We start from the raw sequence: 15718 nt of genomic DNA, 5'->3' as shown, positions 1-15718 counted from the left end.
TTCAAGTCCAAGTGGATCAAGGAACTCCACATAAAATCAGATACACTGAATAATAGAAGTGAAAGTGGGAATTAGCCTCAAACATTTAGGCACAGGGTAAAATTTTCTGACCAGAACATCAATGGCTCAGGCTCTAACATCAACAATTGACAAATGGGACCTCATGAAACTGAAAATCTTCTGTAACGTAAAGGACACTGTCAATAGGACAAAACAGCAACCTACATATTGTGAAAATATCTTTACCAACTTTACTTCTGAAAGCCAATATCCAGAATTACAAAAAAATCAAAAAAGTTAGACTCCAGAAAACCAAATAACCCAATTATAAAATGGGGAACAGAAGTAAACAAAGAATTATCAACTGAAGAATCACAAATGGCCGAGAAGCACCTAAAGAACTGTTCAGCATCCTTAGTGATCAGGGAAATGCAAATCAAAGTGATCGTAAAGTTCTACCTTACACCAATCAGAAGGGCTAAGATCAAATACTCAGGTGACAGCAGATGCTTGTGATGATATAGATGGAGAAAGAAGAAAACTCTTCCATTGCTGGTGGGATTCCAAGCTGGTAGAATCACTTTGGGAAAACAGAAACAGTTCTACCTGAAGACCAGCTATATTACTATGGGGGCATATACCCAAAAGAAGCTCTGACATATAAGAGGGACAAGTGTTCTACTATGTTCATAGCAGCCTTGTTTAAAATAGCCAGAACCCAGAAACAACCCAGATGTCTCTCAAAAAAAAATGGATACAGAAAATGTGGTACATTTACACAATGGAATACTTCACAGCAATTAAAAACAATGACTTCACCAAGTTGGTAGGCAACTGAATGGAACTTGAAAATATCATCCTGAGTGAGTTAACTCAGACTCAATAGGACATACATGGTATCTATTCACTGATAAGTGGATATTAGCTCTAAGTGTCAGAATACCCACAATAAAACTCACATACCATATGAAGCTTAACAAGAAGGAAGCCAAAGTGCAGACGCTTCAATCCCACTTAGAAGGGGGAACAAATAACCATGGAAGGCAGAGGAAGCAAGGGAGGGAGGAAGGGAGGCAAGAAGAGAGGGAAGAAGGGAGGGAGGGAGGGAAGAAAGAAGATACTCATGTCTTATTGATTTTAGAATACATTGTAGAAGCAACTGGGCACTTTGTGCTCACAGATAAATGCCAGCAGAACTAGGAATGTTAAACACACATGGTTGTTCTTTCAAAGGAAGAGATCTATAACTTGCTATCTATCCATCAGGTTGGAAGCAGACATGGGTAATAACCTGGTAACCTTTGCATTATCCATGTGGCCAAAACCACACCAGATTCTCTCCCAGACCCTTATCATTAGCTTACTTTTCTCAATCAATCTATAGAACCTATCTTTGTGGAAGGGTCACTTTACAAGGAGTTTAGAAGTAGTCATGTCTGAACATTATTCAGCTTATTTGTTCCTCAAGGAGACTTATGTATACTTTATTGTGAACTTGGCAGTAAGAAAATTATCACTAGGAAAGTTTCCATCCCGTTGTGCTGTTTGTAAATTTGCTGAAAACAAACTACTTGGGGTCCAATTCCTGAAATTTGGATGAATACCTGCTATTTAGTCTTTTTAAATTGAACTGTCTTCTTTTTTTAATTTAATCTTTTTATTTATGTATTTATGTACACTCCAGATTTTATTCCCCTCCTGGTTCACCTTTCTTCTGTTCCCCATTCCATATCTCCTCCCTGCCCCCATCTCCACGAAGATGTCACCACCACCCACCTCCCACCCCACCAGACTCCCTGGGGGCTCCAGTCTCTTAAGGTTTAGGTGCATGCTCTGGTCCGAGTGTCTGTCAACAGGGTCTAGCAAGAGAGAGAGAGTGGGGATAGAGGGGCAAGAGACTCAAATAATGGAGACAAAACAGAGGGTCTGATCAAGTCCCGTTTATTGAAAGGAAATCTTGGGTATTTATACGCTTTACCATGTGCCTTGTAGCCATGGACAAGCAGGGGAACACAGCCGAAGACACTTTACCATATGCACCTTGTAGCTGGGGCCACTAAACAACAAAACAAGATATGAGAGAAAAACAAGATGTTTATCAGAGTGTGCTCAGCTGTTGTGGGCTGTTGAAAAACAAGTCTCTTGTCAGGGTATAGGGCCTGAAATGGCTACAAAGATAATAGCCGTTTTCTGCTAGGAGTCAGCTAACAACAGAGGACCAATAGCTCAATTAACCTGGACCCCCAAGATCTCTCAAACATTGAACTGCCTTCTTGACAGTCACTTTGTTGGTTGTGATGGGCACAAAGATTCCTGCAATACATGGCTGAGTTTTCTTTTCCCTATTTAGCATGATACTGACTGATGATTTCTTATATGCAGTCTTTATTATGTTCAGAAATGATCTTTCTTTCCCTTGTTTCTTTAATGCTTTTCTAAAGGTGTAGGAATATTTTATTTACCTTTTTTTTCCTGAATGTAACTTTTCCATACATTGTGTTCTAAAAATTGTTTCTCCTCTTTCCACTTCTTTCAGATCCTTCCCACTTCTTTACTCACTCATATCTACAACCTTTCTTTCTCTCTTTCTTTAGAAAAGACATTAAATATTCAAACAACAACAAACAACAAGAAGAACATGATCAGAGTAGCACAAAATAAGCAAAAGAAAAAGAGTCAAAGAAAAAGCACAAGACATGAATATAGATGCGGAGACACAGAAAGCATAGGCTCACACATGTCACCTGACCTTTTTTGATAGACTTGGAATCTGAGAAAAGTCTGGAGCTAGATCTTAGTAAAATTAAAGCACCACTGACAATATCCAAGTTACAGAACTACCTACGTGCTTACTAGGTGAATGAAAAAGAACACGTGTATATGAATATCATTGAACAATACTAAATTATGAAGGACTATGGAAAATCATAACTAACATTAAAATGAATGCAAGTAGGTTACATCATGAATTAAGAACAAAGAGTCAGAAACAGAAAGACAAGTACCACACATTTTCTCTTATGTACAAAACCTTATAATGACAATAAAAATATCTGAAAGCAGAAAGAGGATGATTTCAACAACAACAATCTAAAATATTTTATCTTCCAAACAAAATTGGCCATTTACAATAACAGAGAAAAATTATCCAAAATCATGTAAAAGAAAAAAATAAGTTTGTATTAGTACCTAATAACAAAACTGAATCAGTTATTATTAATGTTCTTAAAACATTAATAATTGACTATATGAAACATTATAGGAGAATGGATACCAATTGTTCAATTTTTTTTTTTTTTTAGAAAAGTGGAAGTAGAGAGTCTTGGCTATTTTATAGGAAGATATAATACCTATAAATATTACAAAAATTGAAACAGACAATTATCTATTGTAACCATAAATGAGAAAGTACTTAACAAAATAACAGCTTATCTAATAATTATACAAACTCTAGCCATGATCAATTGCTATATATATTTTATGTGAGGCCAAATAAGTGCTTTCCAATAAATTAATGTAATTCTTTTTATCAACATGATTACATAAATTAATTGATCAAGATTATCCACATTTTGTTTGTGATTAAGTCCAACCTCTCTTAATTAAAATAAATTCCTAGCAAGCTAAAAACAAAAGGCTATTTCTTCAATTTGGTAAAGAATATATGTGAAAACTAATAATAAACACTATAATTAAATATAAGTAAAGATGAAAATCTCCATCAGCCTTATGCTTAAGTCTATATGTATTTAAAGTTAATTGTGTATCCTATGACTCACTATTTCCAGGATAAAGCTAAATAAAAATCAGTATCTTTAAGTGTACAATCAATTGGTGAATTAATTGATGGGAAGATGTCAATCTTCAATAATTTGAATTTAAAACAAATTATGTAGATTTTCTATCTGAAATTAAAAAATATGTACATGTTGGTCTGCTTGAATTTGTACAAGTCTTGGAAGTGCTAGAACAATTTCTGGAGTTCATATATGCAACTGCACTAATGTATCTAAAACCACCTTTTTCTTTTTTTTTTTTTTTTTTTTTTTTTTTTTTGGTAATCAGCAACTCTAGCTTTTACAATCTTTCTACTCCCTCTTCTGAAATGATTCTTGAGCCTTGGAAAAGGGGTGTTATATAACCATCTCTTTTAAGATTGAACATTCTTCAGTATATTATTTCTGTACCATGTCCATTGTGGATCTACTGAAAATAGAAGATTCTGTGATGAGGAGCTGATAAATCCATGCATCTATGGCTATAACAATAAATCTTTGGGAGTTTTTTTATGCTATCTATTTAGCAGATGAATAATAGTAGGTTCTACCCTAGGGATACAGCCTTTCTAGATACAACTTCTTGTATCAATAATAGTGACAGATATGAGTTAATCTTGTGGAACAGGACATCAGTCCAATCAACAAGTGTGTGATAACTCTAATGTTCTTCACACCACTATTGTACTGTGGGCATTTCTTGCCATGCTAGTCATCACTATTACTTGCATGGTTACTTACAAGATAGCACTGAGTATGACTTTTTTCCTCTAATGGCATGTATATCACCTTCTAGCAGTATGAAGGGTTTCCAATAAGAATTGAGGCTTTCAGGTCTATACCAGCTTGTTTTTCCCATGTCTTATGGTTTAATTATGTTGTATTCTCAACAATCAAATTCTGGGTGGCAGCTAATAACTTTGACAATAGCTTGTAGTATTTGGTGTCTACATGACATCAATGGCCAAAAGCTCCAAAAGAATTCCTGGCACTGATGATTTTTATTAGCTAGGCTGTATTGTCTAGTAGGGACTTTGGTACCCAACATAAGGTAACTGCTCTTTAATAGGCAGTCTTGCTTCCTCCTTCTTCCTCCTCCCTCTTCTTTTTAAGTAAGCTTCTAAAATAGCAAGTAGGGTTCCATATGACTTTTCCTAAAGGGTTTTAGTTTATTTATCCCCCCATGTAGTACTTACTCTACTCTATGCTCACACCCCTCTTTCCAATTTAATCCATACAGTTTTCCTATTTCTCTTAAATTTTTATATTGCCCTTTTCCCCTTGAATACACCACCATGGCACTTCACTAATTTCATGACTTCTATGGGAATTCCAAATATAACAGATGTATCTAAACATTCAATGAAACCAAACAATGAACAGACACAAAGAAATTCTATTTCCAACTTCAAAGCTTACTATATATAGAGCTAGAATATAAGCTAATTTTATTAGTATACACACATACACACACATACATCATATATATGTCATATATATTTATGACAAAGAACAGAATGGATTCCAATAATTGAGCTTTGATATAGTGGCATTCACTTTTGACATGAGTGCCAAGATTGTACAAGGGAGTCTCTAACTAAAGGAACTGGGTGAACTGCATAGTTGAATGAAAAGCCAATTACATGAATAAGCTTACAGTTTTGCATAATGATTAGTTAATTATTTTAATACCCTTCACAATTTTGTCAATGATATTCAATATTTAAGTAAATGTTGAAATGTCATTAATCGAGATGCCTGAATACTTTGCTCTTATGCTTTACTAGATGGATTTTGTTTTGTTTTATTTTATTTTGTTTTTCATTTGCTTTCTTAACCAAACTAACAATATTTTACCCTTTGAGTCCAATTCCCATGATACTAGAGCTAGGCACTCAGATCACCAGCCTACAAGTAGCTAACAACTCCACACATTAAAAAAGAGAAAGGCCGGGCGGTGGTGGTGCATGCCTTTAATCCCGGCACTTGGGAGGCAGAGGCAGGCAGATTTCTGAGTTCAAGGCCAGCCTGGTCTACAGAGTGAGTTCCAGGACAGCCAGGGCTATACAGAAAAACCCTGTCTCAAAAAGCAAAAGAGAGAGAGAGAGAGAGAGAGAGAGAGAGAGAGAGAGAGAGAGAGAGAGAGAGAGAGAGACACTTTGCAGAAGATGCAACAGATCTGCAAATAGAAATTTCCATTGCCTTTATTCTCATTAGTCAGGTAAGTGGGTGCTACAGTTAAAGTCAATAGCCTACTAAAATTAGCCATTATTTTTCTTGTATAAGTAATGTATAGGTCTTGGGTCACCACAACATAACAATTTATTCTTTGTTGTTATTTTTTACTTAAACGCATTTACTGATCTTTCACTTCCATAGAGAAATCAAAAATTTCACTGCTTTATCTTGTTTCTGTCTTGCTTTTCTTGAAAATTTCTGGTCTAGATAGTATTTTTATAAAGACTAGCTAAGAACTTAGAAACTTGTCTTAAAGTGACTTTCTTCAGATCAGACATAAGTAGATGAGAATTTCTAGAGTAGCAATTAATAATCCTTCTGGTTTAGTTTTCAGAAGCTTTAAGTTGTAAAGCATATCTTCATTATTAATAAAATAGTATCATCAATTATCTATGTATTTATATACTTGTTTATGGTTATAGCTGATAAAACCTCACCTCTCAAAAACACAGTACTTACCATAAACCAGAATTTATTAATAAGACACACTTTCAGAACATCATGGATTTGGTAAAGTTTTAAGAGAACAAGCATATTAAATTATACAATAGAAATGCAACATAACATGTTTGCAGGTCTAGTGTTAAGGCATAGAGGAAAGCTATCTAAATAAGAATTAGTAAAAAGGTGTTCTTGATGAATTGACATAACAGAGAAATTTTGCTATAAGAAATAACAATTTAAATAAAAACATTAAGAAACCCTTTTCTTTTCAATAAAATAAAGAAACATAGTTACAGTCATGGAAGAACAACGGGTTTTGTGACGGACAGAACAGAAGCTGGGGAGATAGGCAGAAGAAGGATTACAAGAACTTTCATGCTATACTAAAAATGTCTGCAAGCAGAATTTGCTTGAGATTTTAAGCAGTGAGTGGGAGAGAAAAGCATCAGGAGATATTCCCCTGGTTTGCTTCTCACCTGCTTCCCCTTTAGAGTTTCTTCTCTTTTGGTTCTATCTTCTCCTCTTTCTTTGTACTCCACATTCATGTCCCATCTCCAATCTTCTTTGATTTTTGTCTACTTTGTTATTAGTATCAGCTAACTAAATGATGGTTACACTTTAGTCTAAACTAACAATATAGTTCATAAACTTGAGTTTAATATTAGTGATAAATTTCTTTCTGAGAATGTTCTTTAAGTGAATTCTGATATTTCATGAGAAAACCACTGTTTTCATATTGGCAGTCTTTATTATAACTATTAAAATTTGTTTGAATGATTCTGAGATTACTATGCGAATGTTTAGGGAAGTTTATCTTGATCCTATTATTTTGTAAAACAATCCACTTTTACTCTAACAGCAAAGTATTTTTTTTAGTCATCTAAATAACACATGGATGTAACACTAGAAGTTAAAGTCATGTGAAAGCCTACATTTTCAGATTCTCCAGTGGTGATACCAATGTGTATTCCTGAACATTATTTTCATTCAAATTTTTCCTGTTACTAATTTTACTTTAAATTCTTCAATCTTCAAATTGTAAGTATTTCCAGATTTATATATGTAAAATAACCTTTTTTAGTTTTTTTAATTGGATATTTTTTTGTTTATATTTCAAACGGTTTACCCTTTCCACGTCTCCCCTTGGAATTAATCTCAATGCTTCAGACTGTTTCATTGCATAAATGAATATTTGGGTTGCTAATAGATTGATTTTTCACTATTCAAAATTAATAATATATAATGTATATTGTAGAATAAATGTTATTTATTTATGCATAAAACACTTGCATTGGTTATAGTTTTCTAGAAATCAACTTGTTATCTCATTTTAGTAAATGTTTTCAATTTATAATCCAAGAGTGTTAACAAGATTCCTAAATAAAAATAATTTTTTTCACTCTAAAAAAATTATTTTTATTTAGGAATCTTGATAAGACTGAATTTTTCTTTCTCTTATCTGTGTCTCATTTCCCTTTGTATTTCTTTCTTTGATTATTTGTTTTTTATCTTTCTTGATTATTTTGATTGTTAATCTAAAAGCTGGAAAACTACTAATTACCTATAAAGTTAATTAATCTTATTGCTAATAAACCTATTGCCCATTGAGTGCATATTCTGTGAATTATATGCACATAGTCTCTATCTTCTTAAAATTAAACCTACTCTTTGCAGTGTGAATTTTTATTCCTCTAGAAACCATAATAGTATAAATTATGATAATGTTATAAGCTGTAATCAATTAGTAACAAAGAATATTTTGACATATAAAAGAAAGCCAAAGTAAACTGGTCAGTTCCCCAGCCATTTAGAACAACAAAATCTAATAGTCTTGTTGTTGTTTATTAGTGTTTCTGCATATAATAGGTATGTTTGTTCATGTGTGAGTATGTATGTGTAGATGACTGTGTGGACATGTGTGAATATGTGAAGGTCAGATAATAATGATGGCTGTTGTTCCTCCAATGCCAGCTACCTTGGTTCACTTTGAATATGTGTGAGAGAGACAGGGTGTTTTTCAGTTGCCTGAGGTTCACACATTTGCGTAGAGTGACTAGCCAGTGACATTAAAGGATCTGCCTGTCTGCCTACTCTAATTACAAACACAAGCAGTGTGCTCAGATTTTTACTTGGATTCATAGGACAAAATTCAGGACACTTGACCAACTCCTTAGCCCTGACTTTTGATCTTAATGCTTTTCTATAACCTTTACTTGTAAACACAGAATGTACAATTTGTACTTCTGAATGCACATGTTTTTGCTTCCTCACATTGAATGAGTAAAATTTTTTGGATTAATTATAACTCATTTGATTGGAAAACATATACTGGCATTTAACTTTGTGACTGAACCTTCATCCCTTGCTTAGCTTTTTCTTTAATTTAAATTTAAAACATTAACAGATAAAATATGACTATCAGGTAAGCATCATAGAAGCATCCTGTTTCTTTCTTATAGGTATAACTCTTAAATACAAGCTTCTGATGTATTTTTGTCTCATAACAATTTTCATTAAAAATACATTGTTCATCTTTTTCTATAGCATTGGTTTTGGTTTCCCTGTAGTTGGATTTTTAATATTCTTTTAACTGTGTCTGTTAAAGAAGTTATATCATGTTACATTCTGATTGTCAGTTCATGAAACTGTACTGTTTCCTTTTGTCATTCACAGAACTTCATCAGATTATGAAGAATTTGATGACACAAGTGAAAATCAATAATCTTTGCCCTCTGATTATGTTTCTACAGATTATACAGCAGTGGATTTACCACTCACATGATGACTATTTGAATATTCTTAGGATGAAATAGCAAAAATCTTAATACTGCTTTCTTTACTTTTAATGTACTTCCAATGACTCAAGGTCACTGCAGAGGACATTTCAAACCTGTAACTCCAATTCCTCTTCTGTGGTAACTGCTACTGTTTGGCAGATTGTAGGCAGATGGCACTGAAATAAACAACACTTCTGTGCTTCTTTTTCTTAGTCATCAGGGCTTTGTCTGTGTTTAAAGTTGTTTACTCTTCTGGTATTCAATCTGCCTGTAATTCTGCTAGAAACTGGACCACTGTCTTACTATAGACATAACATTATATTAGGAATATAATATATACTCATAACTGATTAGAGCAGAAGAGAGGTATATCATTAAAATATAAAAGATCACAGAGATCTACCTATTAGTCCATATTTTGGAAACAATTTACATGTGTTTCTTTCAACATTTATTTATATTACATTTTACTTTTTTAATATAAAAATAATTTATTGTAATGAATTTACAAATAACATGTGCCACTGCTAGGTTATTATTTTATTACTTCTGCTAACTCTTTACTTATTTTGTTTTGGGTATTGTAGAAAGATCTGAGTTACTGAAGACAGATCCAATGAATAAAGCAAATTACTCTGTAGTATCTGAATTTATATTCCTGGGGCTATCAGCCTACAGACCAACACAGTATTTCCTCTTTGCATTTGCTATAGTATCATATGCAACAACATTTCTAGGAAATTTCTCAGTTGTGTTTATAGTGATCTTTGACCCTCATTTACATTCACCCATGTACTTCCTTTTAGCTAATCTTTCTTTCGTTGACTTTTGTTTTTCTACCTCAACAGTTCCTAAGTTGATTTCTGACCTGTACTCAGGTCACAGTATCATTTCAATTCAGAGCTGTATCTTCCAGATGTTTGTCCTCCACCTTCTGGGGGGATGTGAGATGGTGTTGCTGGTAGCCATGGCCTGGGACAGATATGTGGCCATATGCAAACCTCTCTACTACCTGACCATAATGAACCCACGGATGTGCCTTTTGCTTTTGACTGGTGCCTGGATTATTGGTCTCATTCATTCAGTGGCTCAGTTAGCTTTTGTTGTTCATTTGCCTTTTTGTGCTTCTAATGAGATAGATAGCTTTTACTGTGATCTTCCTCGGTTCATCAAACTGGCCTGTATAGACACCTACAAAATGGAGTTCTTGGTGACTGCTGACAGTGGATTGATTTCTCTCAGTACCTTCTTCTTATTAATTATCTCCTACATCTTCATACTGTTTACTGTGTGGAAACAATCCTTGGGCAGTTTGTCCAAGGCCCTCTCTACCCTTTCTGCTCACATCTCCGTGGTAGTTTTGTTCTTTGGACCATGCATCTTTGTGTACATATGGCCATTTCCTACTGTGCCAGTGGATAAGTTTCTTGCCATTCTGGACTTCATGATTATACCCATCCTGAACCCTGCCATTTACACACTGAGGAACAAAGACATGAAGGCAGCAATGAGAAGACTGAGTGTTCAGCTCCTAAATAGGAAAAATATCTGCTAAGGTCCTCATAAGTATACACAACTTGAATACTGTATTATAAACACAATGTTAAATGACCACCTCTACTTTGACATGATGTATTATTACTATTCCCACAACTTGATAAACATGAATAATTTATTTCAAGATGATAGTGGTATGATTACATATGTATTGCTTATTAGCTATATAATATTAAATATTTATTTGGTTGTTTATATATTACATATGCATTATTTATAGATTACAGATTTATTGAATATTATGAAATGAATATATTAGACCATTTGAAAAGCAGCAGTGGAAACATAAGTAACATATTATCCATTATTGCCACATCTGAAAAAATTGATGATTGTTTCCAGACATTTCTTATACTAGGGTTAATTTAATCAAAGCTGGCTTCAAACTCAAAATTCCCCTGCATCTGCCTCCTGGACAATGGGATTAAAATGTTCATCATCACATCTGACTTGCTTTTCAGTTTATATTTGTTACGAATGAGTGTGTATGGTGAGGCTACATGGTGTGGGTGAGGGTGAGAAGAAATAGGAGACAGATGGAGCCTAGACTCTTGTGGGAAACCTGGAGCGGGAGAGGTTGCAGAGTCAAAGAGGTGGGATATAGAAAGGTTGATGCTAGTATGTTCTTTCCAGAAATGTGGTTGAAGAGATGAATTTATACAGGAGCCTCAGCAAGGAGGCAAGGGGTGCTGCTTAAAATTCTCGCAGTTCCGGGGGAAGGAGAATGGTGTTCAAGAGGGCATAGTGAAGATGGAAGAGGAAGACAAAGAGCTTAACCTTGTATGAGTAGAGGAGGAAGCAAAGAAGAGGAGCGAAGGGTGAAGGAGAGAAGGAGGGAGGACAAGCATGGATAATCATTTCTACAAGTAGGGTGGCAAATGTGCTTCAAGAAATAACTCAGGACATTGAACATTTCTTTAGATGTTTCTCAGCAGGAAGTGGGGAAGAGGAGGAGGACTTGTGTGAGGGCGTACTGGAAGGAAAGGAAGGGCTGATATTGGGTTGTAAAGTGAATAAATAAATACTTCTTTAAAAAAGGAAGTAACTGCCGGGCAGTGGTGGCGCACACCTTTAATCCCAGCACCTGGGAGGCAGAGGCAGGCGGATTTCTGAGTTCAAGGCCAGCCTGGTCTACAGAGTGAGTTCCAGGACAGCCAGGGCTATACAGAGAAACCCTGTCTCGAAAAACAAAAACAAAAACAAACAAACAAAAAAAAACAAACAAAAAAAAAAGGAAATAACTCAGATTTTTATCTAGCTCCATAGATATTTCAGAATATTTGATGGAACACAAATTTACTTTCCTGCAGTGAGTTGGCTAGAAGTGGCTTGTACATGCACAAGGAACACCCTTAAATCCCAGAAGTGTTAGCAGTACTCAAGCCTTGCTCTTGTGCATGCGCACATCAAGGTTTACCAGTGTTGCTAGGCAACCTGGATTCTATCAACTGTATCTGTGGGAGTCAGAAGCTATTTCCCCCACCCTACAACCTTGGTGGGGGACCTTGTGGGCATATTTTGATTTAAACTGATACTAAATTGCGGTATTAGTGAGTCTAAGAATAAGTCCTAGCAAAATCTGAAGGGCTGAGATGGGGAGGGGCAGGTGAGACCAGTAGCCTCAATCATGAAGAAGATATTGGCTCATGGAGTTAAGGAAAAGACGCCAATGGGTTTCTGCGATGTCCCACAAAAAAATCTATTGGACTTTCTACGTGATATGAAAAACATTTCTGTTCCAAACGAACCCAGATACAAACCTCTCAGAAAGATCCACCAGGCTGCAAGCGAGGGTGATACAGAGAGACTACAGAGAATGATAAGTCTTGGGAAACACAGTGTATATGACAGAGACATTAAGCAAAGGTAACAGGGCCTATTATCTACTTGGAGTGGTCTGCTTGGAGGATGAGAGACAGCCTCTGTTATCTCCAAAGTCCAGGATAAAGGAACCAAAGGGAGGGAAAAGCCTCTCTGTGCTCTCTCCCCTCTGGATCCTTAGCATATTCTCATAACTCATTACTGCCAGCTGGCCCATGTCTTTCAACTCCACTTACAAATTTATCCTGATAAATCATGAACTTACCAAGTATATTTATCTGTTCTCTCAATTTATTTACCAGTAACAATATGAACACTTACTATGTAGAATTAATATTGTATTATTCTTAAAACCTTGCTTTGCCCCTTCTAAGCAACTTTAAAAACTTTAAGTACATTTTAGAATCCTTAAAAATATCATACTCAAACACGTCAGAAAAAATTTATCTTGTACTGAAACTCTTGTTTGCTAAGTAGAAGGAATAATGATAATCTTAAATTGAGCTGATAAGTGCAGTTAGATATATAAACATTGTATTATTCCCATTGATGCATCATTATAATATTCTATGGGATAACTACTATTTTTGACTTTTAGCTTTATTGATATCAAACATACTGCCTTTTTACTAATATAGTAAGTAATGTAGTAATACGAATATAGTAAGCTAGTAAATTGTTCTATTTTTTTAATAAGGGAATTAAATATTTGTTCAGAAGGTGGAATAATCACCTGGCAGTCATGTTTAATAATTCTATGCCATTTAATATATTATGATTACATGAGTAATTCTTAACTTTTAGATAGTGTTCTAGAATTTCATTAAAAACTCCCTTTTTTCTATAGGACTGCTCTGCATTTTGCCTGTGCCTATGGCCAGGTAGAAGTAGTAAGTGTTCTCTTGAGAAATAATTGTGATATTGATGCAGTGGACAGGAACTCCATCACACCTCTGATGAAGGTATACACACTTCTCCAAATCCAGCATAACACAGGCTTGATTTATTTGTAAAAGGAACTTACCCATGAACATGCCACTACTTCATGAATTCTATGTGATATTATATTGAATTCTTTGAACAAACCATCTATCTGTTTCTTGGTATATTCCTAGGCTGTTCAAAACTGGAAATATGAATGTGTATGTACATTGTTGAAACATGGTGCTGATCCAAACCATATGGACAAAAATGGCAATAATTCTCTCCACTACGCTGTGTCTGAAGATAACCAGACACTGGCTAAATGCTTGCTTAAATACAGTGCAAACATGGAACAAAAGAACAAGGTATAGTTCACCCCACTATAGTTCTCAAATAATCTGAAATATGTGTATGTGTTAACAGTAATAGAGGTAGGATTAACTTCACATGTTAAAAATTAAGCATTCTTGAATGAAAATATTCAGACATTGCTAAATTGTTTAACAACATGACTTCAATTAAAGATGCTTTAAAAGAAGCACTAGAGTATTGAATGTTTCTGCATTAAAGACTGGCATATTTGCTGTTTTGCAGGAAGGTAAAATTTTTTAGTTTATGTTTTGTTTTTCAAAAAAATTCATTTCTAAATTGTGTAAGGTAACACACTTGGAGAGCAAAACCACCCTTGCTAATGAAACTATATTAAAATTCAAATGAAACAAAATAATTTGTAACAAAGTTTATTGTTGTTGACAAATAATATCAAATGATATATTTCTCTGGGTTCAGACTGAATCAAGGAAGACAGAAACAGATCCTGATTAGAAATATGTGGGCCATCTAGAAATTAGGCTATTAAAGAGATACAAGAAGAATTATTACTATTTTCAATTTATTATTTCAATATTTTTTATTTATTTTGATCATATTCTTTCCAACCTCCAACTCCTCCCAGATCCTCCTCACCTACATTTTTACCTACCCAGCTTCATGACTCCCTTCACAAGGAAAGGAAAACCGAGAACTACACAACTCTATAGAACAAAAATCAAAAGAAACAGAATTGTTTGAAGATAAATTTTTATGTACTGATAATGTGCTTTCTGTTTGGCAAGTAGCCATTCTTGAGTTACTACGTGCCTGCATACTTCCACCTGAAGAAAACTCTGAAGATATGAAATAGGTAGTAAGTAAGTGATCAGTGTGGGGATAAGTAAGTGATCAGTGTGGGGAAAACTAGAGTAAATATCAAAGAATTTACTGGCATATTTTCACCTTTGTCAAAGGCCAAATTAGGTCAGAACCTAACCTCTGCTCTCAAATCTAGGAAGCTTGGATAGGAGTGGGAACATAAAATTCACGTTTTTGCATATTTTACCTTGGTGCAAAACAGCAAATATGCCCGTCTTCAATGCAGAAACATTTTATTTATTTATTTATTTATTTATTTATTTATTTTTGGTTTTTCGAGACAGGGTTTCTCTGTGTAGCCCTTGCTGTCCTGGAACTCACTCTGTAGACCAGGCTGGTCTCGAACTCAGAAATCCCCCTGCCTCTGCCTCCCAAGTGCTGGGATTAAAGGCGTGCACCACCACCGCCCAGCGAAACATTCTATTTTTTTATTTCTTCTTTTAAAGCATCCCTGTTTGAAGTCATGTTCTTAAACAATTAAGCTATGTCAGAATATTTTTGCATATTGAAATAAAATGCTATCCTAGCTGCTTGTTCTATTCCCGTCATGAGATACTAGAAATTTTTTAGTGACCTGGTCCTTTCTTTTTTCAGTGATATGATTAAATGGTGAAGGTAATTAGTCATGTGGATTAGAAATGAGTTTGAAATTAAAGGCTGTGTCCTAGTCCTAGAATTGTGTGTCTCTCTGGAGAAATTTGGACATCTATATAAACAAGTAGAGGTTTCTATGCAGACTTTGACTCTACAAATCTAATTAGTCATAGACAAGGGTATTTACAAAATTACTTCTTTTAAATTCTAAACAGTTCCTAGGTAGACATTAACATGTGGATTCTGGATCTCAAAATCCTAAAGAACTCTAGAAGGGCCAGTTTGATTCAAATAATCTAAGCCCAGCTTTTTTTCTTTTCTTCTTCTTCTTCTTCTTCTTCTTCTTCTTCTTCTTCTTCTTCTTCTTCTTCTTCTTCTTCTTCTTCTTCTTTTTTA

At 34.7% G+C, this 15718-nt stretch overlaps 2 protein-coding genes across 4 annotated transcripts in view; both read left to right on the top strand.

Annotated features, from left to right (window-relative positions):
• Window positions 1–5734: 5734 nt before the first annotated feature.
• On the top strand, window positions 5735–11241 carry LOC117703999 (olfactory receptor 4F15-like). 3 transcript variants are annotated; one of them, XM_076929415.1, is made up of 3 exons: window positions 5735–5997; window positions 7318–7496; window positions 9132–11241. In XM_076929415.1, exon 3 carries the CDS (start codon window positions 9852–9854, stop codon window positions 10788–10790), a length of 939 nt encoding a protein of 312 aa, XP_076785530.1. In that variant the 5' UTR covers window positions 5735–5997; window positions 7318–7496; window positions 9132–9851; the 3' UTR covers window positions 10791–11241. The 3 variants fall into 3 exon arrangements, with proteins under 3 accessions (XP_076785530.1, XP_034351826.1, XP_076785531.1); XM_034495935.2 differs by lacking the exon at window positions 7318–7496; XM_076929416.1 differs by lacking the exon at window positions 5735–5997 and having other exon boundaries at window positions 6009–7496.
• Window positions 11242–12242: 1001 nt separating this feature from the next.
• LOC117703198 (uncharacterized) overlaps window positions 12243–15718 on the top strand; it is a 175182-nt gene continuing 171706 nt past the window's right edge. The window contains 3 exon segments of the mRNA XM_076929414.1: window positions 12243–12658; window positions 13461–13575; window positions 13729–13902. Of these exon segments, the coding sequence (XP_076785529.1) occupies window positions 12420–12658; window positions 13461–13575; window positions 13729–13902 (528 nt within the window). The 5' untranslated portion in view covers window positions 12243–12419.

Source organism: Arvicanthis niloticus, chromosome 2 (assembly GCF_011762505.2).
Source record: "Arvicanthis niloticus isolate mArvNil1 chromosome 2, mArvNil1.pat.X, whole genome shotgun sequence".
Classification (NCBI taxonomy): Eukaryota; Metazoa; Chordata; class Mammalia; order Rodentia; family Muridae; genus Arvicanthis; species Arvicanthis niloticus.
This window is presented reverse-complemented; position numbering and strand designations above follow the sequence as displayed.

Excerpts from the sequence above, each read along its gene's own strand:
- LOC117703999 (XM_034495935.2), top strand. The coding sequence starts at position 9,852 with ATGAATAAAGCAAATTACTCTGTAGTATCTGAATTTATATTCCTGGGG.